This window comes from Vipera ursinii (genome assembly GCF_947247035.1).
Source record: "Vipera ursinii genome assembly, chromosome: Z".
NCBI classification, from domain to species: Eukaryota; Metazoa; Chordata; class Lepidosauria; order Squamata; family Viperidae; genus Vipera; species Vipera ursinii.
Window position 1 is genome coordinate 58,070,564 of NC_139517.1, and position 27,009 is coordinate 58,097,572.

The 27,009-nt window shown below is 42.6% G+C and overlaps 1 protein-coding gene across 1 annotated transcript in view; it reads left to right on the top strand.

Annotated features, from left to right (window-relative positions):
• Window positions 1–2,178: 2,178 nt before the first annotated feature.
• The window catches only part of LOC310650168 (uncharacterized protein C7orf57 homolog), a gene marked incomplete at its 3' end in the record, with an annotated part of 153,453 nt that continues 128,622 nt past the window's right edge, over window positions 2,179–27,009 (top strand). Inside the window, exons 1-2 of the mRNA XM_083379001.1 lie at window positions 2,179–2,415; window positions 3,262–3,318. Of these exons, the coding sequence (XP_083235127.1) occupies window positions 2,391–2,415; window positions 3,262–3,318 (82 nt within the window). The 5' untranslated portion in view covers window positions 2,179–2,390. The remainder of the gene's footprint in view (window positions 2,416–3,261; window positions 3,319–27,009) is intronic.

The window sequence follows — 27,009 nt, forward strand, 5'->3', positions numbered from 1 at the left end:
ATTCAAAAGTGTTGGGGACTTTCACAAGGAGTGGACTGAGGCTGGAGTCAGTGCATCAAGAGCCACCACACACAGACGGATCCTGGACATGGGCTTCAAATGTCGTATTCCTCTTGTCAAGCCGCTCCTGAACAACAAACAACGTCAGAAGCGTCTTACCTGGGCTAAAGAAAAACAGACCTGGTCTGTTGCTCAGTGGTCCAAAGTCGTCTTTTCTGATGAGAGCAACTTTTGCATCTCATTTGGAAACCAAGGACCCAGAGTCTGGAGGAAGAATGGAGAGGCACACACTGCAAGATGCTTGAAGTCCAGTGTGAAGTTCCCACAGTCTGTGTTGATTTGGGGAGCCATGTCATCTGCTGGTGTTGGTCCACTGTGCTTCATTAAGTCCAGGGTCAACACAGCCGTCTACCAGGAAATTTTGGAGCACTTCATGCTTCCTTCCGCAGACGAGCTTTATGGGGATGCTGACTTCATTTTCCAGCAGGACTTGGCACCTGCTCACACTGCCAAAAGCACCAAAAACAGGTTCAATGACTGTGGGATTACTGTGCTTGATTGGCCAGCAAACTCGCCTGACCTGAACCCCATAGAGAATCTATGGGGCATTGCCAAGAGAAAGATGAGAGACATGAGACCGAACAATGCAGAAGAGCTGAAGGCCACTATTGAAGCATCCTGGTCTTCCATAACACCTCAGCAGTGCCACGGGCTGATAGCTTCCATGCCACACTGCATTGAAGCAGTGACTGCTGCAAAAGGGGCCCAAACCAAGTACTGAGTACATATGCATGCTTATACTTTTCAGAGGTCCGATATTGTTCTATGTACACTCCTTATTTTATTGATTGCATGTAATATTCTAATTTTCTGAGATTGTGGATTTGTGGTTTTCATGAGCTGTACGCCATAATCATCACAATTATGACAAATCACGGCTTGAACTATCTTGCTTTGCATATAATGAGTCTATCTCATATATTAGTTTCCCCTTTTAAGTTGTATTACTGAAATAAATGAACTTTTGCACGATATTCTAATTTTTCGAGTTTCACTTGTATTCTATTCGTTGTAGAGTTGACATTTTATTTTGTTAAAATGATTCAATTTACATTGTTTTTATGGTTAGTCTTTTGTCCTCCATATATTAAGCATTAGCTGTTCAATTTTAGTTACTGCTTTGTCACTTCCTGATATATTTCTGCATCAATTATTTTCCCTTTTCATTATCTTTTTTTGAAAAACTGCATTTCAACTGAAATCAATACTTGCAAAGCTTGGGAATGGACGAAGCCTTAAAGTAACAAACATTCCAACTGCAAATAATATGGTAATGTGTACATTAACACATTTTTATTATTTTACATACACAAACACAGGCACACATCACTGCCAGTCTCAGTCTAGACGTAAAGGCAAGGATTAGGACCGTCCGTTTAGCTTAGCAGCAACCCTAAGATAAGGCTGCAAAAGCGGGCAAGGAATTGAGCCTTGGTGGAACAGTGGGCTAATGCCTCCTTAAGTAACATCAGCTGCCTGCAATTACTGCAGGTTCGCATCCCACCAGGCTCAAGGTTGACTCAGCCTTCCATCCTTCCGAGGTAGGTAAAATGAGGACCCAGATTGTTGGTGGCAATTAATCTGACTTTGTAATAATGCTGCTTGGGGTGTGTGTGAAAGCCCTAATAAGCAGGCATATACATAGAATGAAGGCTACTGCTAAGCTTGTAAGCCGCCCTGAGTCTTCGGAGAAGGGCGGGATACAAATGGAATTTAAAAAAAAATAAAAAAAATTCAGCAACTGTTATAATCATAATTAATCTGAAGAGTTCCAGCCATTCCTCCCTTGCCTCCAAATGCTAAAAACCTTTCAGCGGTTAAAAAACAAAGATTGTAAAATCAAGGTTACGCTAAAGAGCGAGGGCAACTCAACGAATCTTGATCTCCATACAGTGATCTGAGGTAGGACAACATGCCTCACCTCGCGCGGTTGATAAGCACCCACCACCGTTTCTTTGGCCAAGCAGCCAGCAATCACCGGCGTCGGTTTCTGTTTCGATTGGCTGAAGGGAGGCAATTAGGATCGCCTTTCTCTAATCGCATTTTTCTCTCCGCGCGCTCCAGGGACTGCCAGAGCAAGAGCCAGCGAGAAGCTAGTGAGCGGCGGCGGCGTGCGGAGTAATGTTTTCTGTTGCTATAGCAGCAGGGATCGTTTGTTGTTACAGCTCGTTGAGGACCGCCGCCCCCTCCTCTTCGCTGGCGCGACTCGTTTCACTTCGAACTTTCCGGTCAGCGAGAAGGCAGTGAGTGCGAGAGGTTCTGTCACCTCTTCCCCGACCCCAGGCGCGACCAGGGACACGGACGACGGTAGTGGCGGTGGATGTCAGCGAATGCGTTTGCCTCCAGTGATCCTTGGTACACTTTTTGCTGGTCAGATGATAATCTAATTCACAATAAAGTACAGTATAATATACAGTATAGCTTTCTCATTATTTTGTCACATGTGGGAGCCCACCCTTTCGAGGTCAGGAAAAGAGTTCATTTTTTTCTCACAACATGCTTGCAAGGCAGGCAACCTGGGCTTCTGACAATGCCTAACACTAAAAACATTGGGTCGGAAGTGACCCAACGGTATGCCCTTGATTCTGATGTCAAATAATACGAGGAGAGGATTTTCTTTTACATACTGGTGAGAGTTGATGGGATAAAAACAGGGAGCTTTAGAGATTGTGATTTTTTTTGTGTGTCTTTTTTCTCTCCACATCCCTACTTCTTTTTATCTGGGAAAATATTAGTGCATAAGGTTTCATTGATATATTAAATCAGCAGTAACTGTTGAATATCTGCTTTATCGTCTATTACAAGCAGAACTCCATTTCTATTTCCTGCCTTCCCTCTGTATTACTAATAGTAGGAGTGTGTGTTGTGGTGTGCAAATAATGACAGCAAAGATGAAAGTGTGAGGATTGTGCTCTGCTGCCCATTGTCTAGTAAACCATTTGGGCATTAAAATTCCTTCCAAATACTGGATTCTGGCTGATTATTATCCATCTAGAAAGGTCTAAGTCTAATTAAAATCACCAATAAGTCTTTAGTTCAGTATTGAAAACAGGATTGGAATAAATTGCTGAGATATATACCAGAAGAGAATCTAATGGCTTTAAAGGGGGGGAAAACTTGAATTTATTCCCATAGGGCAGAGAACATAATAATGTTTGATGAAATGCAAAATGTTTAATTTAAACTTTTTGCACTGCACAGGTATGAGGAATACAAATAAAGAGTCGTGTGGACCCACAAATCGATATGCACCATGTGGCAAGTACATGTGATTTTTTTTTTAAAAAATGGGAAAACTATCTGAATTGTAACCCATTATCCTAGGATAGCTTATATTTAAATTAATTTTAATATTGTTATCATAAGATATGCAGCACTGAGTAAAATATACTCAATAATCTGAACATTTCAGATCCCAATTTACACCTTTGTTAACCCAAAGGAATAGGAATGTACAGAAAATGATAATTATAGCAACAGATTCCTATGGAAATTCCATGTGGAAAGCACTAAAGAGATATAAAATCTTTACAAAATTTAAAGCCTTTTTTCTTTTGCTTTTACTAGGGAGCTAGTAATGAAAAGTTGGGAGACAAGTTAAATATGTGCAACACTTATCAGGCTATGTATTTTTCCTGCTATTGATTTACTTATATTTAAATTTTTATTAGTTTGCATTTATGATATAATAAACATTCCATTATATATATTTTCTCAGAAATAAAGCATACCCTGCTTAATGTGGCTAACTGTCAAGTACTTTTACATAGATGCTTTTGTTTTGAATAAATGGCATTGTGTTGTTGAAAGAAAAATCTTCATCAGGGTCTAGTCCAAGCCAGGAATAAACAAAATGGAGACTGCTTCAGGAAAGAAGGTTCTTGTTTATTGAGTTGCAGAACCAGACAGAACTATGGCTCTGGGGCAATGGACGACATGGAGCTGGGAGTGGTGGTTCTTTTTTTATCTTCTTGGGCTTTTGTGTTTGGAGTTGTTCCTGTTCCTGTGGCATGAACTTTGACCTGAGGTTCAGTTTGCCCTTTTGGTATTTTCAAGTAGAAGAGAGAAAATCACTGTTCTTACCCAGTACCAAACACGTTGTTTATAGTCAGCTGAAAGTAGTGCTTTGGGGCTTTGTTTTTTGTTTTTTTATTTTTTGTAAATCTCTGTGTTTTATTCTTGTCCTGTACACCGCCCTGAGTCCTTCGGGAGAAGGGCGGTATAGAAATATTAATAAATTAAATTAAATTAAATTGTAGCTTGGGCTAGACTCTGAAGTTAAGCTAGCTTTTCTCCTGCTGGTTTCTGGAGGGCTTCTCCCAAACCCATTGGATCGACCACCATCTCTCCACAATCAGTGGGACTTCCTTCCTTCTTTGTTGCCTCTACGGGGCAACTTCAGGCCCATTTAGGGTCCTCTAGTAGGCAGAAGGGACGCAGTGGCTCACTGGGTTGGGACGCTGAGCTTGTCGATCAGAAGGTCGGCCGTTTGGCGGGTTGAATCACTAGTGCCGCATAGCAGAGCGAGCGCCTGTTACTCGTCCCAGCTTCTGCCAACCTAGCAGTTTGAAAGCATGTAAAAATGCAAGTAGAAAAATAGGGACCACTACGGTGGGAAGGTAACAGCGTTCCGTGCACCTTTGGCATCTAGTCATCCTGGCCACATGACCATGGAGATGTCCTCGGACAAGCGCTGGCTCTTCGGCTTTGAAACGGAGATGAGCACCGGCCCCTAGAGTTGGAAACGACTAGCACGCATTTGCGGGGGAACCTTTACCTTTACTAGTAGGCAGAAATCGGCTGTAGGGTGCGGAGCCCTGCGATCCCTCGGCTATTGTGCTACTGCGCAAAACTGGAAACCCTTAAAAGTGATAGTCTTAACATTAGAAAGAATTCTACTGAATCCTGGTGTTCATGCAAGAAATAATATCTTGGTAAGCTACAACTTATCTCATAGTTCTGGCATTATGTATATATTTGAAAGACATGTCAAATGGAAAAAAATGTTTAGAATTTTTAAAAAGATCTTTGGATAAAAACCTTTATGAAATTTTTTTGCAGAAGGAAAAAGTTACTATTTGTTATAGTGTAATAGGTTATATTAGTTGTATGTTTGTTGAAATATCAACATTTTTACTTTTTAGTTATTGAGTCTTATTTACTCTGGTTGTCCTTCTCTGATATTGGTGTAGACAACTTTTAAGGAAATGAAAAATGGGCAAAATTGGAATTACAATGAAGATTTTGATACAGAGGTTAAATCTTATTGGGGCCTAGCAAGGATTCTAAAATACTTAACAAACACTTAACACATATCTCCCTTGCCTCTCAGCTAACAAAGCGAGAAAGAGCCTGTGGCCTAAAGGTTAGAACAATTGCCTAATGTGCAGTCGCTCCAGGTTCGAATCTCAGAAGGGTATGGCTGACTGATAAGAACAAATGAGTTTGAAATGGCCATATTAGTCTCCCTTTAATTCTTTGTTAGCAATCCAAAAAGTTTACACACACATATATATTACACACATATATATTACAATACCTTTTAGTGCTTTGTGAACAGTGTTTTGTCTGGGTTCATATATTTAAAACAATGATAATTAATTTCTACAATTAATATTTTGGTAATATATTTCTTGATCCTCTCTTCTTCCTGTAATATTCTCATTTTGTCTAATTAATACTTAATATTTTCAGTACAAACCAAGTTGAATATAAACATTTTTTAGTATTTATGCATATAATAACTTCAACATATAACATGTTTTAACATGTTCCATTATATTTATAAAAGTCATCATTAAATCATTATATGTCCTGTTTTCAAGATTCTTACTGAAGCTTAGTTTCCACTCAGTATTTAAACCACTCTTATCAGTCATAGTTTTATCAAAATTCATTACCTTTAAATATGCAAACTTTTCATTTAAATAGACCCTCTCGATGTTTTAACATGTTATATATTCTAAATTATACTACTTATATATCTTATTCCTCTTACTATAGGGCCCCTTTACAAGCTTTATTTATTCTTTTGGCTACATTCGAACAGATCAGTAAGTTTGGCTTGCCAGATTGTATTATTGTATATATAAACAAAAAAATACCGTAGTTTCCAGCGTATAAGATGACTTTTTAACCCATGAAAATCTTCTCAAAAGTCAGGGGTCGTCTTATATGCCGGGTGCTGAAACTTTAGGGACAGGGCTGGCTGGAAAACCTGGAGCGGATCTCTTCCATTTAGTCTGCACAGGGAAAGCGGGACCAATTGGAGTAGAAGCTGCAGTCTGTGATTTTTTACAGGCTGAGGTCTGGGCGTCTTTCCTTCTAAAGTTGAAGAGCAGCTGTAGGCAGGTGGGGAATGCAAGAGCAACTTGAAAGGCAGGTGGGGAATGCCGTAGCCAGAGCAGCTGCTTAGCTCTAAGGACACATTTGACTCAGGAACTGGGCGGGCTGGCTGGAAAACCTGGAGCGGATCTCCCATTTGGTCTTTTTTTTAAAATCCCATTTATATCCCGCCCTTCTCCGAAGACTCAGGGCGGCTTACAATTTAAAGCACAAATCAATGTGCTTAGCAATAGCCTTCATTCTATGTATATGCCTGCTTATTAGAGCTTTCACCCCCCCCAAGCGGCATTATTACAAAGTCAGCTTATTGCTCCCAACAATCTGAGTCCTCATTTTACCTACCTCGGAAGGATGGAAGGCTGACTCAACCTTGAGCCTGGTGGGATGAGAACCTGCACTAATTGCAGGCAGCTGGTGTTACTTAAGGCTCTGCGCAGGGAAAGCTTTAGAGTGAATTAGGAAAAGTGAAAAAGTGAATTAGGAAAATAGGAAACGGTTGCTGGAATTGGGTATGTGTAGTTTAACAAAGAGAAGGGTGAGGGGTGACGTGATAGCAGTGATCCAATATCTCAGGGGCTGCCACAAAGAAGAGGGAGCCAAGCTATTCTCCAAAGCACCTGAAAGCAGGACAAGAAGCAATGGATGTAAACTAATCAAGGAGAGAAGCAACCTAGAACTAAGGAGAAACTTCCTGACAGTTAGAACAATTAACCAGTGGAACAACCTGCCTCTAGAAGTGGTGAATGCTCCAACACTGGAGGTTTTTAAGAAGAGACTGGACAGCCATTTGTCTGAAATGGTATAAGGGTTTCCTGCCTTAGCAGGGGGTTGGACTAGATGACCTCCAAGGTCCCTTCCAACTACTTCTTCTTCTTCTTCTTCTTCTTCTTCTTCTTCTTCTTCTTCTTCTTCTTCTTCTTATTATTATTATTATTATTATTATTATTATTATTATTATTATTATTATTATTATTATTATTAATTTATGTTTACATGTTTGATGACAAACAGCCTGCATGTCATAAGCATTTGAATTAAAATTACCATATTAAAATCAAATCTGATGTTTTTTAATTTTTATTTGGTGTGCGTTGGAAGAGGGGTAGTCTTATACGGCGAGTATAGCCCAAACCCTATAATTTAAGAGGAAATGTAGGGGGTCGTCTTATACGCCCAGTCGTCTTATATGCCGGAAAATACGGTAACTGTTTTAAAAAGTTGAAAAATGAACAGTGACATCTAGTGGATAATTAGATAAAACTATAGCAGCAGTGACCCAGAATTTGACAGGACACCTAGAACAGGGCTTTTCAACCGGTGGTACGTGTACCCCTGGTGGTACGCAAGCACCTGGCTGGTGGTACATGGCGTCGCCTTCTAGGCCAGGGCTTTTCAACCTTTACACCCATTGTACCACTTTTAGGATAAGGCAATATCCGAGTACCATCAGTCGCTCAGCAAGGTGACAAAAACTTGACCAAAAGAAAGGGGAAAAATGGTAAAGTACAGGTAGTCCTCAACTTACAACAGTTCGCTTAGTGACTGTTCGAAGTTACAACGGCACTGAAAAAGTGACTTATGACCATTTTTCACACTTATGACTGTTGCAGCATCCCCAGGGTCATGTGATTTACATATTTATGATGGTCATGCTGATGATACCCAGCTTTTTCTTTCCACCCCGAACCAACCCAGTGATGCCCTCGATGTGATGTCCCGTTGCCTGGAGGCGGTCCGGGTTTGGATGGGGAGAAACAGGCTTCGTCTCAATCCTGCCAAGACTGAGTGGCTGTGCATACCGGCATCTCGGATTAACCAACCTTTTCCATCATTAACTATGGGGGGTGAGGTGTTACCCCCTGTTGATAGGGCCCGCAACTTGGGCATCCTCCTGGATTCACGGCTCAGTTTGGAAGATCATATAGGAGCCATGGCCAGGGGGGCTTTTGCCCAGGTTCACCTGGTGCGCCCGTTGTGGCCCTATTTGGACCAAGATGCCCTATGCACAGTCACCCATGCGCTCGTGACCTCCCGGCTAGACTACTGCAATGCTCTCTACATGGGGCTGCCCTTGAGGACCATTCGGAGGTTTCAGCTGGTGCAGAATGCAGCCACGCAAGTTGTGATGGGAGTCTCCCGATACTCCCATGTAACACCTCTTCTCCGCAAGCTGCATTGGCTTCCAGTTGCCCTCCAGGTGAGATTCAAGGTGCTGGTGATGACCTATAAAGCCCTAAATGACCTGGGCCCGGATTATCTGAGGGAGCACTTGCTGCCAGTGTCAATTTCCCATCGTCCTATGTGCTCCCACAGGGAGGGCCTCCTCAGGGTACTGCTGGTCAAGCATTGCCGAAGGGTGATCGCCAGGGGGAGGGCGTTCTCTGTGGGTGCACCTGCTCTATGGAATCAACTGCCAACGGAACTTTGGACTGCCCCCGACCTTCATTCATTTCGCCGGGACCTAAAAACCTGGCTCTTTGAGCTATCTGGCCTGGACTGAGGGGTTTTAATGATTTTAAGTTGTGATTTTGACTTTTGGGGGCTATACTTAATTTAATTTAATTTTAATTTTATATTGTATTGTTTTTAAATTCTGCCTTGTAAACTGCCCTGAGTCCTTTGGGAATAGGGCGGTATATAAACCAAATTAATAAATTAAATAAATAAATTGCTCCAGGGTCATGTGATCACCTTTTGCAACTTTTTGACAAGCAAAGTTAGTGCAGAAACCAGATTCACTTAACAACCATGTTGCTAATTTAATCTTTCTCTCCCTCTATTTCTCTCTCTCTCTCTCTTTCTCTCTCTCCCCCTCCCTCCCTTTCTCTCTCTTTCTCTCTCTTTCTCTCTCCCTCTTTCTCTCCCTCTTTCTTTCTGTCTCCTCTCTCTCTTCCTCTCTTTCTCTCTTTTTCTCTCTCCCTCCCTCTCTCCCATTGTCCCTTCATTCTTTCCTTTCTTCCCTCCCTTTCTCCCTCCTTCCCTCCCTCACTTTCATTGTCCCTCCCTCCCTCCCTTCCTTACTCCCTTCCTTCCTTTCAAATCCATTTTTACCAAGAAACCTGATGCCATCTTAACTTTAACACTTCTATCATAATCCAAGCAACTACGCCGCTCATATCACTTTACAGACATAAATTGAGGAAAATTAATACTCAGTATAGCCTAAACTGTCACAAGAAGACATGCTCCTAATGATAAGAAATATATTCTGATGGGGGGGTTTCTGGTTAAGAAATCAACATATAAATCCAAATAATAATAATAATAATAATAATAATAATAATAATAATAATAATAATAATAATAATAATAACAACAATAATAACAACAACAATAATAACAACAACAACAACATAAGCTCATTATCGCTTCCTAACAATAAGGCCACTTAGCATCCTGAGCCTCCATTACTGGAAAGAGGCTTAAGAGGAAAAGGGGCAGCTGGGGATGCCCTGAACTGTCTTGTGCTCACCTGCCCACTTACCAGAGCTGTGTGCCAAGATCGAAAGAACCACAACCCGTAACAGGAGGTGGCAACCATGATGAGGCCACTCAGAAGCGTTTTCGTCTCTCCCGCCATAACCTCCCCTCCTTTCTCTCTCTCTCTCTCACCCGCCCCATCACAAAATAATCCTCCCCTCCATGGTGGCCCCCACAACCTAGCAAGAGCCACGGGGGCAGACCCTCCCACTCAGCGTGAAAATTTAACGGCATCACCCAATTACAAGCCACTTGACAGGAGTTGAGTGAAGGGACAGTGAACCAATCAATGATCAGAGTTCAGGCTCTGGCCCAGGGATCAGTTTGGAGGCATGGAGAGAAGGGGAGTGGCTGAGGGCTGCCTGTGTGACCTGCCGTGCTGCTTTCCAGATGATAAGTGCTTCTTCGGGGCTCAGCAGACATGCCAGGATGAGTGCCGCTTTCAGCCCATATATTTAACCCACCCAAAACTGTCCCCTTCCATTGCAGAACAAGAAAGGGGGCCTCAGGAACCAAAACAAAACAAACTGCCAGGATTTCCTAACCTGCCCAAAACCCTCCTGGGCAGGTTGCTCAAGCTAAGTGGGATTGGGATGGCCAAGAAGCAGTATCGGCATGCAAAGGAAGAAGTGCTGCTTCTGGACAAACATTTTCCCAACCAGGCCAGTGCACCTGATCCAACACCCACCCCCGTTTGCCAGCAAGGTGACTCTTAAGGCTGGCCCATTTTGTCCCCAAGAGTCCCCTTTCAAAAGGATGCCAAAGCCCCCCAGATGCGGCCTCCCAGGTGCACAGCATTGTGTCGACCCACCGGAAGCTCTCTTTGGACTGGAGCTTGGTGGAGGTCAGGGCCAGCCGTACAGAGTCACCAGCTGATCTGCGGCCCCAGATGTGGCCTCCCAGGCACACGGCGTCACACCCATGTACTGGTCTTGCTGCGTCGACCCCGTGCGCCCAGGAGGCCGCATCCAGGGCCATGGATCAGCTGGTGACTTCATACGGCCAACCCTGACCTCTACCAACAGGCTCCAGTCCACAGAGAGCTCTTGGTGGGTCGACGGATTCCCAGCAACGGCCCTGGCTGGTGAGGAGGGTGGGAGGGAGGTGGCGGCCTGGCACTGGGGTTACCCCCCTCTTTTGTGTGTCGGGCCCACAGGGCTCAACACAACCATTGCCGCCACCTTCCCTGCAAGCACGTGAGCTGGGCAGAAGCCCAGGTGACACTGGCTTTTGCGGCTTTTCTGCAGCGCAGACCTGAGGGCTGCTTCATTCCCGTTTGGCCTCTTGCAGAACCCAGATTGCCTGCACTGGCAGAAAACATGGTGCTTCATTTTCCACAGTGGTGGAGTGCAGGCATCTTTGCCTCTGCTTTGTTCTGCTGGAGACATCCCTGTCTTTCAAGAGAAGCACGGGGAGGGACTTCCAGTGGTGATGCTGCGCCAATGGTGGCTTTCTTTTGGCCACCTTGTCCTGGGATTTCATGAAAAGCGTGCCAAGACAGCGAAAATCAGCTGTCCCGTGGCTTGAAAACCTCCCCCTTGTGAGAAGAGGGGGAGGAGAGTTTCCCTCGGGTAGAGGTAGAGCTCCCCTAGACCCCCTTAATTATTTGGGGGTCAGAGGGTGAGAGCTCCCTCAGAGCCCAAGACTCTGGGCGCCTTTGCCCCGAGCTTAGCAGTGAAGCAAGACGCCACATCCACATCTGCTATTTAAAGTGACTTGTGAGTAATTTAAAAGCAGACAGAGCTGACCAGGAGAAGTTAAAATTACAAGTGCTGGAAACTTTAACCCGGGGAGAATTAATCTTCTCCATATTTTAATTTGATTTAAAGGGGAAAAATGGCACCAGAATGCTGTTTCTTTGTGTGAAAGGACAGTGTCAAGAAAAAGATACATTTGGCAACAAAGTTTAAACAACATATAGGACTTTGTATTCAAGAGTTTTTCTTTTTCTTTTTTTCCTAAAAGAAAGAATTCTTACAGAATATTCTTTTCTTTTTTTCTGGGACTTTGTTTTTACTTTCTTTTTTTAACTGCTGATTTTGTGGAAGGGGAATTGGATTTTTATAAGCAGAAAAATGGCTTCAAAGCATTTGGGAATTTCTGCTGTTTCTAAAAGTACAATCTCCTCTCCTGTAACACAACCTGCAGTGCAATCTACAGCTAAGCCTAAATCCCCTCCACCTTCTCCCCCACCACTGGCATTTATGCTTAAAGATATTCAAGATGCTTTAAAGCAAGCAACCCAAGAAATAAAGGAGGAGATGGCTGATCTCCTTGACAGTAAAATGAAGGAGGAGATGGCTGACCTACTTTAGAATAAAAATAGAGAGATGAGGGAAGACATACTGCTTGCACTTCAAGGATTGGCTACACATATTGAACGCTTGGATGACCGGGTTGATGAAGTTGTGGAAAATACTGAAAAATTAGAAAGCAGAGTTGTTAAAGTTGAAAATAAGATCGATAGAACAGAGGACGAAGTGACCATCTCACAATATAGAGACATGGAATTTGTGTTGGGAATAAGAGGACTAAAGGAGGATCCACAAGAAGATTTGCAAGAGGAGGTGGCAAAAGCTATAGCTCCTATTTTAGGATATAAACCTGAGGAGCTATCAAGAGAGATGGATAAGATATTTACGGTCAATTCTTGGATTGCGAGGCAGAAAAAATTACCCAGAGATGTGGTTATTTATTTTTCTAGAAGATCACTTCAAAATGCAATTATTCAGGGTTTTTACCAACAGAGATTCCAAATTGCAGATCAAAATATTATAATCTTAAAAGAAATACCTCCAAAAATTCTTCGAAAAAGAAAAGATTTTGCTTTTTTGTCTGAGGAGCTTAAAAATCGACAGGTCCAGTTTAGATGGGAGATACCTATTGGAATAGTGGTGAATTATGCAGGACACGATATAGAATTAATACAATTTCAAAGGCAAAAGATTTTTATACTTATGTCCTGAAAGCAGGTTCACCACCATCTCCACGACCTAAGAGAATAGAAGAAAGGTTGGAAGATAAACAACCAGTTGAAGGTGCAATGTCACTGGTTGTTGGAGATTTACCGCAGGCTGAGCCTATTGAACAGAGTTTGCTGTTAAAGGATGACCCAAAGGAACAGAGGATGACTCAGGCAGCGTATAGACGTAAAGAAAAAGAGCAGAAACAGAAGGCCAATTCTGGACCAACGACACAAGGTCCGGTTATTACAAAGCCTGTGGGAGGGGCACGACTGAAGAGATCAATGGCAGATCTTCAGGCAGTGTTCCAGAGGCTTCAGGCCACTAAGGTTGGCAAAGCTTTTGACATGGAATGTTAATGGCCTGAATTCACCACAAAAAAGAAAAAGTATTTCACTACCTGAAACAACATAAAATGACATTGTTTGCTTACAAGAGACTCATATTGCTGCAAAAGATCAAAAGTATCTGATTAATTCTCAGTTGGGATTACATTTTATAGCTTCTGCCCCAGATAAAAAAGGGGGAGTGGTTATTTATTTAAGAAGAGACTTATCGGCTAGATTAATTGAATCTGATACACAAGGAAGATATGTTATTATTGAATTAGTGTTACAAGGCAAGAAAGTTCTTATTATTGGATTATATGCCCCTAATCAACAGCAAAATAAGTTTTATAAGTTTTTACATCACAAACTGATTCAATTGGATTACAAATCTGTTATTATGATGGGTGACTGGAATAGTGTTTTGGACTCAAGTAAAGACAAGAAGGGATCGTTTAAAAATTCTCCTAATCATTCTAAATGGCCTAAAGTTTTTTTTTTATTTGAAAGATGACTTGGAACTAAGAGATATCTGGCGGGAACAGAATGTGGTAGATAGAGACTTTACTTTTTTTTCGGATAGGCATCAATCGTTTTCCAGAATTGATTTTTTTTAATTACTACTGATCTTTTCTCCAGGGTCAAGAATGTTAAGATTTTTCCTAGAACATTGTCGGATCATAGCCCTGTATGGTTGGAGTTATTCGCTGAAGATGTGAACAGAAGATCTTGGAGACTGAATGAAAACTTACCGTATATACTTGAGTATAAGCCGAATTTTTCAGCCTACTTTTTGGGCTGAAAAATTCCACTTCGTCTTATACTCCAGTCAACAAAAAAACTTACCGAGGACTTGTGCGTGACCGAGGCTTTGGTGCTTCTGGGATTGCGCGCACCTCTCCCAAGCCACCGCCGTCCGGAGACCTGCCGAAGTTTGGGGAGGTTTGGGGAGGTGCGCGCGCACCTCCCCAAACCTCCCCAAACATCGGCAGGTCTCCGGATCTCCGTGCCTTGCCTGCCTGCTTCTTTCCGCTGTGGAAAGAAGCAGGCAGGCAAGGCACGGAGATCCGGAGACCTGCTGACGTTTGGGGAGGTTTGGGCACCTCCCCAAACCTCCCCAAACGTCGGCAGGTCTCCGGATCTCCGTGCCTTGCCTGCCTGCTTCTTTCTGCAGCGGAAAGAAGCAGGCAGGCAAGGCACGGAGATCCGGAGACCTGCCGACGTTTAGGGAGGTTTGGGGAGGAGATCCGGAGACCTGCTGACGTTTGGGGAGGTTTGGGGAGGTGCCCAAACCTCCCCAAACGTCAGCAGGTCTCCGGATCTCCGTGACCTGCCTGCCTGCTTCTTTCCGCTGCAGAAAGAAGCAGGCAGGCAGGGCACGGAGATCCGGAGACCTGCTGACGTTTGGGGAGGTTTGGGGAGGTGTGCGCGCACCTCCCCAAATCTCCCCAAACTTCGGCAGGTCTCCGGACGGCGGCGGCTTGGGAGAGGTGCGCGCGATCCTGGAAGCACCGAAGCCTCGGCTGCGCGCAAGTCCTCGGTAAGCTCCGGGCGGTCACTTGCTTTGCGTCTCCTGAGGGAAGGGGGGGCGACTGGAGCGGGCGTGTTTCCTCGCCTGCTGGGCGCCGCGATTTGCCCGGGGAACGCGCGGGCCCCGAATGGCAGTGTGGAGCGAGGAAGCGGACAGCCAGGGCTTCCCTGAGAGGCGCGGCCACACAGGGTATTCCTGTGTATTCAGGCTTGCAAAATGGCGGATCGAGCCTCTGCTGGCGGCGGAGGCTTGCAGAACGGCGGATTGGCTTATACTCGAGTCACGAACTTTTTCCAGTTTTTGGGGGTGAAAATGGGGGTCTCGGCTTATACTCGAGTCGGCTTATACTCAAGTCGGCTTATACTCAAGTATATACGGTATTTAGATATGAGGTGCTTTCGCAGAAATGTAGAGAACATTTGAAAGAATTTTTTGCTTTGAATATGCATAAAGGTACATTGATGGAAATGGTTTGGGATGCTAGTAAAGCTTATATGAGAGGGGTTTTGATTCACATGAATAATGGACATAGGCATAAGCAGATGCAAAAATGTAAAGAGCTTGAACCCATCAGATAAGAGATTAAGGTTTCCATAAAATTGTTGAAAGAGCAATTTAATATGTTAATGGCTGATCAGGTTGCAACTAATTTGTGTTATGTGAAACATAATATGTTTTGTAATGCAAATAAGCCTGGCAGGTGGTTTGGCTTATCAATTAAGGAAGAAACAGAAATTGTGTATTATAGAGAAAATAGAATGTAAAGGTAAAGAGGTATATCAACAAAAGTTGATTAAAAAGAGTTTTTTAGATTTTTATACAAAATTATATGCTAGTGAAAATATACAAGCCTTAAATATAGATAAGTATTTACAGGAACCACATTTTCCTAGACTTTCAAATGAACAACGGAAGGAGATGAATCGTTTAATTACCTCTGAGGAAATCATTTTAGCAATTAAGCAGTTAAAAGTGGGTAAGGCTCCTGGTACAGATGGATTATCAGCAATTTATTATAAAATATTATTTGCAGAGATGATAGAACCATTAAAGAAATTGTTTAATAATATCCAGTTTGGAGGAGAAGTGCCTCCATCTTGGAGATGGGCTTTTATATCACTGATTCCAAAGGAGGACCAAGACCTTACCCAGCCCAAGAATTATAGACATATATCACTTTTGAATACAGATTGTAAGATTTTTTCCAAAATATTGGTAAATAGATTAATGCAAGTTTTGAAACAAATGATTCACAGTGATCAGTCTGGATTTATAACTGGAAGATATATGAAATATAATGTAAGACAAATTGTTAATTTAATTGAGTATTTGGAGAAGAACAACCAAGTCCCTGCGGCATTGATATTTTTGGATGCTGAAAAAGCTTTTGATCAGTTGAATTGGCAATTTTTATTGAGGGTTGTTGATAAAATGAATTTTGGGGATAAAGTTTTATATTCTCTTTGGGCTATATATCAACAACAATCGGCACAAATTATAATTAATGGGGGATTATCAGAGGCATTTAAAATTGAAAAAGGCACAAGACAGGGATGTCCCCTATTACCATTGTTGTTTGTTTTAACATTGGAGATTTTATTGATTAATATTCGTGAATCAACTATAATAAGGGGAATAAAAATAAAACAGAATGATTATAGGTTAAGAGCTTTTGCGGATGACTTGGTTGTGACATTATCTTAACCAACTCAATCGGTTATATATTTGATGGAAATTATAACTCAATATGGAAAGGTTTCTGGTTTTAAGGTAAATAATAATAAGACTAAAATATTATCTAAAAATATGTATGAATGAAAAGGAAACATTAGTAAAATTGACAGGTTATGAAATAGTGAAAAAGGTTAAATATTTGGGAGTATATTATAGCCTTTAATATGAAATTATATAAGAATAACTATGAGACATTATGGTTAAAAGTACAAAAGGATTTAAATAATTGGAAAAAATTACAATTATCTTTGCTGGGGAAAATTGCAGCTGTTAAAATGAATGTTTTACCAAAGTTTCTCTTTTTGTTTCAAATGATACCTATATTGAAAAAGGATGCTAATGTGGATGAATGGCAGAAGGGTATTAATAAATTTATCTGGGCAGGGAAAAAACCAAAACTTAAGATTTTACAAGACGCATGGGAAAGAGGAGGACTTAAAGTGCCTAATTTGAAATTATACTATGATGTGGTGGTTTTGACACTGGTTAGTGATTGGCTTAACTTAACAAATAAAAGAATACTTTATCTTGAGGGATGGGACTTATTATATGGGTGGCATGCATATTTAATTTATGATAAAAAAAGTTGACAAGGTTTTTAAATCTCATATTTCAAGAAGTGCTTTATTGCGTGTCTGGAAAAAGTATTATTATAAGTTAAATTATAAAATACCAATTTGAGGGATTCCTAGACATGCGATAAAGGGTGTATCTATGGGTGTGAGTTTGGATATGATTTCTTATAAGGAATTACTTAGATTGGTAGGGAATGATTGGCAATTAAAGTTGTTAGGTGAGTTAAAACAAGAAAATATTGTACAGTCCTGGTTCCAGTATACTCAATTGCAGCTAGATGGAAGTTAGATCAGAAGGTTGGCATTACATTAATGGATGAAAATTTGGTAAAACAGATCAAAGATCAAAACCAAGCACATATAAAGAGAATTTACAATGCTTTAATAGAATTGGATTCGGAAATGGAATTATTTATTTATTTATTGATGGGATTTATATCCCGCCCTATCTCCTGAAGGACTCAGGGCGGCTCACAATAAAACATATAATAAGTGCATAAATCAAGATAAAATGAAATTGAGAACATCAGTGCAATAAAAAAATTAGAGAATTTAAAAATGAATTAAAAATACTAAATATAAATTAATTAAAATGCCTGTCAGTCTAGGTCAGCTTGGTGGAACAGGTGTGTTTTGAGGCCGCGGCGAAAGGATTGGAGGTTTTGGGCTATCCGAAGCTCAGGGGGGAGCTGATTCCATAGGGTTGGTGCTCCCACAGAGAAGGCCCTCCCCCTGGGGGTCGCCAGCCGACATTGCCTAGCTGACGGTACCCTGAGGAGGCCTTCTCTGTGTGAGCGTACTGGACGATGGGAATTTGTTCCCGGCAGCAGATGGTCCTGCAAGTATCCCGGACCTAAGCCATGTAGGGCTTTAAAGGTAAGTACCAGCACCTTAAATCTCACCCGGAGGGCAACTGGTAGCCAATGCAGCTCACGCAGGAGGGGTGTAATATGGGAGTATCGGGAAGCTCCCATCACAACCCGTGCAGCTGCATTCTGCACCAGCTGAAGCCTCCGGGTGGTCTTTAAGGGCAGCCCCATGTAGAGAGCATTACAGTAATCAATACGGGAGGTAACGAGTGCGTGGGTGACTGTACGTAGGGCATCTCGGTCCAAAAAGGGGCGCAATTGGTATATAAGACGAATCTGGGCAAATGCCCCCCTAGCCACGGTTCCAATGTGATCTTCAAAACTGAGTCGTGAATCTAGGAGGACGCCCAGATTGCGTGCTTTATCAATGGGAGGTAACATCTCTCCTCCTATAGTCAGAGATGGAACCTCTTGGACTAAACGAGATGACGGTATGTACAGCCACTCAGTCTTGGCCGGGTTGAGTCGAAGCCTGTTTTCTCCCATCCAAATCTGTACCGCTTCCAGACAACGGGACATCACATCGAGGGCATCACTGGGTTGGTTCGGGGTGGAGATGAATAGCTGGGTATCATCAGCATATTGATGATATTTCACCCCGAAGCTACGGATGATCTCTCCCAGCGGCTTCATATAGATGTTGAACAGGAGGGGCGAGAGCACCAAACCCTGAGGCACTCCACAATTAAGAGGCCTAGGGCTTGACCTCTGCCCTCCTGCCAACACCGTCTGCGAACGGTCCGAGAGGTAGGAGGAGAACCAACGCAGAACGGTGCCTCCCACTCCCAGCCCCTCAAGACGACGCAGTAAGATACCATGGTCGATGGTATCAAAAGCCGCTGATAGATCTAATAGGACCAGGACAGAAGAATAACCTCTATCTCGGGCCCGCCAGAGATCATTCACCAGCGCGACCAATGCCGTCTCCGTGCTGTGCCCTGGTCTGAAACCCGATTGGTACGGATCTAGATATTCAGCTTCCTCCAGGTTCAAAGGGAGCTGTTGTGCCACCACGCTCTCAACGACCTTCGCAAGGAAGCGAAGGTTGGAGACAGGACGGAAGTTGCTTAAAACAGCTGGGTCCAGTGCCGGTTTCTTGAGGAGGGGCCTTACCACCGCCTCTTTCAAGGCAGCAGGGAAGTACCCTTCACTCAGTGAGGCATTGATAACTGCTAGGAGCCAGCCTCGTGTAACCTCCCGAGAAGCATAAACTAGCCAGGAGGGACACGGGTCCAACAAACATGTGGCGGCACTTAGTTTCCCCATGATCTTGTCCACTTCATCCGGAGTCACAGGATCGAACTCTTCCCAAATGTACTTGGCCAACTTCATCGTTTTCCTCTCGTTAGATACTGCCCAGTCAGAGTCCAGACCAGCCCGAATCTGAGCAATTTTGTCCACCAGATATTTACTAAATTCCTCAGCCCGTCCATGTAGGGGGTCCTCTCCCGTCTCTTGACTTAAAAGGGAGCGGACCACTCTAAATAGGGCGGCCAGGCGATTATCTGCGGATGCAATGAGGGTGGTGAAGTAGGCGCGCTTTGCCACCCTCATTGCCACAAGATAGGATCTAGAAAAGGATCTTAACTGTGTTCGATCAGACTCAGACCGACTGGCTCTCCAAATGCTCTCTAGGCCCCTTCTCTGGCGCTTCATCTCCCGCAGGTCCTTGGAGAACCAAGGAGCGAGTCGGGACTTGCGCCGGGTCAGAGGCCGCAAAGGGACAACGCGGTCGAGCGCCTCTGAAGCAGCCTGTTGCCAGGCATTAACTAAGGACTCGACCGGGTTGTGGGAGAGGGAGGTGGGAATCGGTCCAAGCGCCATCTGGAATTTATCTGGGTCCATCAGGCGCCTGGGGCGGAACCACCTGGTCGGTTCCGCTTCCTGACATGGGGGGGGTGACGTGACGGAGGCCCAACCGCAGGAGGTAGTGGTCTGTCCATGAAAGGGGTTGTGATGTTGGAGTAACCCCACCCAGCCCATTTAGCCACTGCCCAGAGACAAAAATTAGATCCGGCATGTTTCCTCCCTCGTGAGTTGGGTCCTGAGTAATTTGAGTAAGGTCCATGGCCGTCATGGAGGCCATGAACTCTCGGGCCACTTCTGATGCACTGCCCAGGGAAGGTAGATTAAAGTCTCCCAGTACCATAAGCTTTGGAAATTCGACCGCCAATCCTGAGATGGCGTCAGGTAGCTTGGGTAGAACCGTTGCTGTGCAGCTTGGAGAGAGGTATACCAGAAGTAGGCCCAACTGACCACCAGGACCCCACCTTAAGAGGAGGGATTCACATCCATCTATCTGAGGGGCAGTGGCCTCCCGCGGATGGAGGGTCTCTCTGATAACGATCGCCACGCCACCTCCCCTACCCTGAGCTCGAGGTTGATGTAGCACACGGAAACCTGGAGGGGATAAATCAGTCAGAGGGGCCCCTCCCTCTGGGCCCAGCCAGGTTTCCGTGATGCATGCCAGGTCTGCGCCTTCCTCCTCAATCAAGTCATGGATGAGGGGAGCTTTATTCACAACAGACCTGGCATTAAAATAGATCAGCCTGAGCTCAGGAGTCAGACCTCCCTCTTCCCCAGGGCAATTAGTTAAAGATTGTATGGTAAAGTGGGCTCAAAATATTCAAGAACCAATCCCATTGGATATATGGGAGGTAATTTGGGTTAGAAATGTAAAATTTACCCAGGCCCAAAATTTAAGACAAAATTTTTATAAAATGTTTTATAGATGGCATTTGGATCCTAAAAAGTTGTCTTGTATGTATCCTAATTTACAGCCCAAATGTTGGAGATGTGGCAGTTTGGATGCTACTTATTTTCATATGAGGTGGACTTGTAGAAATATAAAAGCTTTTTGGATTAAAATTTGGTGGAATATTCAAAAGATTTTTAAGAGAAAGATAAAGTTTACTCCACAACTATTTTTATTGGGTGTTATTACAGATTGTGATACTAAAGAAATTAACTTGATGTTGAACTTGATAACAGCTGCAAGGTTATTGGTAGGGCAATATTGGAAGAAGGATAGTTTGCCTACTATAGAAGAATGGACGTTTAAAGTGTCAAATTTAGCAGAAATGGCTAAGATTTCTGCTTATCTGAAGGATCATTCTCAAGAAAGATACATTTCGGTCTGGAGAAGATGGATAGATTATATTCAGAATAAATATGGGACTAAAAAGTTCCATCTAGCCTATGAATAAATTTTAGATTGTTATTATTACTAGTAGATTATTATAGTGGAATTTTTATTAATTTTAATTATATTATTTTTAGTATTAGTATTGTTTAATATCTTGGATATTAACTTGTTTATGTTTTTATTATTATTATGTCTATTTTTATTTTGTGTGTATTTATGTTAAAGGGGAGTTAAAGCGCATTATGAACTTGGTTATCTATATAGTTTGTTAATGTTAGTTAGATTATGATTATTATATTTGTAACCCTGTACTCAGCCCTGGGAAGTGGGGGAGGGAGAGGGGGTTGGTTTTGGGGATTATATTGTAACCTTTATAAAACTTTTTATTTTAAAAAAAAGAGGCACAGGATGAGTCCTCAGGGAGGGTGCGTGCCATCTGGCCACTTTGCTTTCCCCTCCATAAAGCCAGGCACCTTGGGAAGAGGAGAGGGGGGGAAAGTCTCAAGCCATGGGAGGCAACGTGAGGGCTGTGAGGGGTATCACAAGCTCGTGGGGGGGAGGAGAAAAGAAGTTGAGAGAGAGAGAGAGAAGGGGGAAAAGAAGGAGGGGTGGTTGTGAGGTTGGCGCTCAGGGCTGCAACATGAGTGGTCTCAAACACCTACCTGCCAAGGGAATGGATGGCTCTGTCCCCATCAGGCTCATGCTTACTTGTGAAGTAAGAAGAGGAGGGGAAAGGGCAACATGGATCCCGCACGACAAGAGAAGTTGCTGCACAATGAGTGCCTGGGGAGGGCGGGGCCTTGCTTTGCACCTGTGCTGTTCCACACTCTCGGTAGGGTTCCTGCAGGCCGCCACCAAGCAGCATGTTTTCCAGCAGCAAGTGAGCTGGGAAGGAGCAGAGTGGGAGGAGGTGGGGGGGAAGGAAGGCGATGCCGCATACCACCAGCCAGGTTCTTTCGTACCACCGGTTGAAAAACCCTGTTCTAGGCATCTTGCCAAATTCTGGGTTAGTGCTGCTATAGTATTCTCTAATCCTTCACTAGATGTCACTGTTCATTTTTCAACTTTTTAAAACAAAGAGTTATTTTTTGTTCGTGTGTGTGTGTGTGTGTGTGTGTGTGTGTATATGTATATATATGTATATACATACATACATGTGGATGTTTGGTCATTCGGGTTTTTCCCCGCGTAGAACTAAAGGTGTAGGAGCAACGTTTCGATGAAATCCCATCTGTCATCATCAGGCTAGTGGCTTCAGCTTCCTTCTTCTGGGAGAAGCATGTGGCTGTTTCTTCCTCTTTTTTAAACTGCCAGAGGGGGTGTGTTCTGTGGGTGGAGGTGTGCTCTGATTGGGTGGGGATTAAGTGTGTTCTGATTGGGTGGGAGTGTGTTTTGAATGGTGGGTGTGTTCTGATCGGGTGGGGGTGTGTTTTGAGTGGATGGGCTGGTCTCAGCTGCCAGCCTTAGACCTGAGCTGGTGAGTTGTGCTGCTTTTGTTCGGCTTCGTGTTTGTGGTGGTGCCATGTTTTTATAGTGGGTTCAAAACACACTCCCACCCAATCAGAACACACTTAATCCCCACCCAATCAGAGCACACCTCCACCCACAGAACACACCCCCTCTGGCAGTTTAAAAAAGAGGAAGAAACAGCCACATGCTTCTCCCAGAAGAAGGAAGCTGAAGCCACTAGCCTGATGATGACGGATGGGATTTCATCGAAACGTTGCTCCTACACCTTTAGTTCTACGCGGGGAAAAATCCGAATGACCAAACATCCACATACAAACACCCGCGAAAACCTCAGAAAACAAATATATATATATATATATATGTATATATATATATATATATATATGTATATATATATATATATATATGTATATATATATATATATATATATATATATATATATATATATATATATATATATATGTGTGTGTGTGTGTGTGTGTGTGTGTGTGTGTGTGTGTGTGTGTGTGTGTGTATATATATATATATATATATATATATATATATATATATATATATGACGCGGTGGCTCAGTGTCGATCAGATGGTCAGCAGTTTGGTGGGTTGAATCCCGAGTGCTGCGTAACAGAGTGAGCGCCTGTTACTTGTCCCAGCTTCTGCCAACCTAGCAGTTCGAAAGCACGTAAAAAATGCAAGTAGAAAAATAGGGACCACTATGGTGGGAACGTAACAGTGTTCCGTGCGCCTAGTCATGCCGGCCACATGACCATGGAGACGTCCTTTCTCATGTCGGTTTAGAAGGCTTTCCCCGAACCAAACGAGCACCATCATTCCAGAGTCATTGGGGGCACCCTTCTTTCTTCGCCGCCTCTCCGGGGCAACTTAGACCCATTTAGGGGTCCCTGACACAGCGAAACTAGCCACTGGGTACAAAGGTCCATGATCCTGCAACTGGGCCTTATGGTGCAAGATCGGAAGTCTTATTTTGTATATTTCAATACATAATAATTTCACACAATACATTAAAGTAAAGTTTAACTATTTCACTTTAAAATTAATTTATTTACAAGGAGAAAACATTTCATGAAATAAAATGTTTTATTTTTCCCATTTTTTTCTCATTTTCTGTCAGTTGCCAAATACCTCTGCTACTCACTACCTGCAGTCTGAACATTACTGCCTTTTAGAAAGATTTTTTTTAAAAAACCCTGTTATTTTAGCAGACCTTGAGGATGATTTTTGAACCAGCATGAATTATAAACAATGTAGATTTTAATTCTTTGTATTTTCCTGGTGTAATTTTTTTGTTATACATATTTTTGTTTTTATCAATTTATTTTTAATCTTTTGCATATTGCTGAATCACTTATGATTTGCAGCTTATAAGTAAATAAATCAAATAAACAAATGAATGACTGAATGAATAAATAAATAAAGCGTACAACAGTTGTACAGTTTTGGACAGTTTTATTTTCTTTTTGTTCCTTCTAAACTAATTCATCATATCCTAGTATGCCTATCTAATTGTAGTACATTATTTTTTCTGTCAAAATTATTGATTCTTGTATTCTAACTTTTAAAATAGTTATGCTATCAAAGCAACTTATAAGTAACATGAACAATAATTCATAAAATTGCAAGAAATATTTTAAAAACAGTACTTTCCCTCTTATGGTATTATCTTCATGAGCACTCAGTCATCATGGTTCTTTGCAGGGCAGAGTACATACCAGGTGAAGTAGATTGTGTAAAACATAAATTTTCTGCTTCCCTCCAAAAAAATACAACACAGATTCCAGCTGTAGTGGATGCCTGCCTTCCCTATGGAATAGCATTCACTGAAGCTGATATAGCCCCCACTGTGCTGTGTTTTTATAGAATCTGTATTAAAAAATCTGGCATCTTTAAGAGGTCTTAGGGTAGAATTAGGTGATCTGTTCCCTCTATAGCAGGCATGTCAAACTTGCGACATCACGTGATATATTGCGATTTTTCCCCTTTTGCCGGCAATGGGGTGGGCATGGTTTCAGCATGACGTATCAGGCCCATGGGCTGGCAGTTTGACATGCCTGCTCTATAGGATATTTTAGTCTTTTGATTATGACTGATTTCCCACTTGTAATGTTCTATTTTTATTATTGCTATTGGTGGTTGCTCTTTTCTAATTATTTTATGCTATTTTCTCCATAGTAAGTAAGCTTCCTACAGTTCAAATCAAATCAAATCAAATCTTTATTACAATCCAATACCAGTACAATGGCTTCCTGAAGTTATAGTATCAGTACTGGAAAGAAAGAGGGCACTATCACTTTATATTATTTTTTACTTTACTATGTATATTTGGGGCTATCAGTTTTGTTTTGTTTTGATTTGTTTTGATTTGTTTCCTGAAGAAAGGTCCTGCTTCAGCTAGTGCTGCCAAGAAAGCAGAACTCTTGACATTGGTATTGTTTGAAAAGGAATTTTTATTGAGAGACAGTGAAAGTAAGAAAGGCAAGGCAAGATCTGAATAATTCCTGTGTGAAATATTACATTAAAACTCCCCTTTCAAACCCCTCCCTGGTGCCCAACTGTCCCGTTTGACTTCAGCCAATCCACAGATGTGAAGTTGTTATGGGAACTGGAATGATAAAGCACAATTCTCAGGCATTTAAATTTCTTCCTGATCTCTTCCAGCAGAGTAGAGATAAGGCAGATGGCTCGAGGCACTTTCCTCCCCACTTTTCACACCCAGATACATCGAAGGTGAAAAGAACAAAGTAAAGGAAATACATCCCCCCTCCCAATAGATCGCACCCCCCCTTCCTAACAGAATGGCAAAGCCCCAAGAATGAGGTTTCAGGGGATCTGACAGGTAGCTCAGGAACTTGGGAACCTCACTTTTCTTATGTACTTTTGTGTTACATAGAAATAGGATACTTTGATTTACTAATTATTGATTTCCATGTTTTCCGATTGGTAGAAAAGAAGATAATTGTAAGCTGGTTTCAGGCTGCTTTAAGAACAAATATGGCCTTGCCCAGACATATCTTTAATCCTCAGTAGTCCATCATTTTTGCCAGTTCTTGAGTTTTATTTGCCTTATGCTCATTTTCAAATATCTTCCTCATTTCAGCTGTTCCCATTTGGATGATTAGAAGACTGCTTCTTTTTTATTCATCCACTTAAATTGATGTTGATGTTCCTTTAAATTCCTGTGGGTTTGTGTCAATTTGAAAGCTACACAGCTATATTTTTTAAGATAAAATAATAATCAACTTTTGAAGTCAACTTTGTTTGCCTGATATCATATCATCTACATACTGAGATTTATATCAGGTTTATTACAATTATTTTAGCAACAGTAATAAATTATGTATATACATAATTTGGCATATGTATGCCAAAACATTCAACAATATTTACTTCAATCAAGATAAATTAGGAAAAAGAGTTAATTCCTCAGCACTTTAACTGTATAATGCAAACAATAGCAGGGAACTTGGTCATGCTGCTGAAAGTATTCTTATATTTCTCTTCTGGACGTCAGCTTATATAAAATTCTATTTACTATCTACCAATTTCTTGAACTGACTTAATTAAGCCCAAGAGTTCTTATTTTAAAAGGGAGCACAAGACTTCTGGTTTGACATTGTGGCATGATGGATGCAGGAAGACGTGGCTCCATCTTCTGCATTTGATTTCACTTGGGGACCCTAAAAATGGTCGAAAGATGGGGACCCTAAAAAAGGTTGAAAGTCACCCCAGAAAGGCGATGAAGAAGGAGGGGACCCTCATTGATCGCGGGAGGGAGGCGGCCCTTCCATTTAATCTGAGGAAGCCCTCCAAACTGGTGGGGGAATGCCAGGCAGCCGTTCTCCTCCAGAGGGAGGAGGAGAGAGGGAGGGAGGGAGAACGGCTGCCTGGCGTGTCACCAAAGAGAGCCGGTTTTGGGCGTACAGTGGCTGCTTGTCTCCCTCCAGACGAGAATGGCTGCCTGGGGCATCATGGATTTCTTTCCTTACCTTCCCCACTTGTTCTGAAGCTGCTTTCTGCTCAGACATGTTGCTCTTCTCCCAATGGCCCAACTGCCCACTTCAGCAGCCTCCCTCCCCGAGCCTCAGAGCTCCACTTGCTGCCATGGTTGGCCTGCCAGCCCCCACCTCAATGCCCTGTCCACCACCACCTAGCACGGCTGCCCTGGGGCTGCAGGGGCTGGCATGGGAAGGGCACACACTCCCACCACCATGCAGGGTAAGGTTGCCAGGCCCGCCCCCACCCAGATGCCCTCCCACAAGTGTTTTTTTTTACTAACTTGGCTTTCAGCTGCATTCTGTTTCTCCTTTTGCTTCTTAGCCTTCACAGTGTGTTTGTGGGACTATCGGTAAAAAAATATTCCATTAGACTAACTTCTTGAGATCTCACGAGAAGTTAGAAAGTCTCATGGAACTTTTGTTTTGTCCCACAAACATGTGGCGAAGGCTGAGAAACGAATGGAGAAATGGAATGCAGCTGAAAGCAAGTTAGTAAA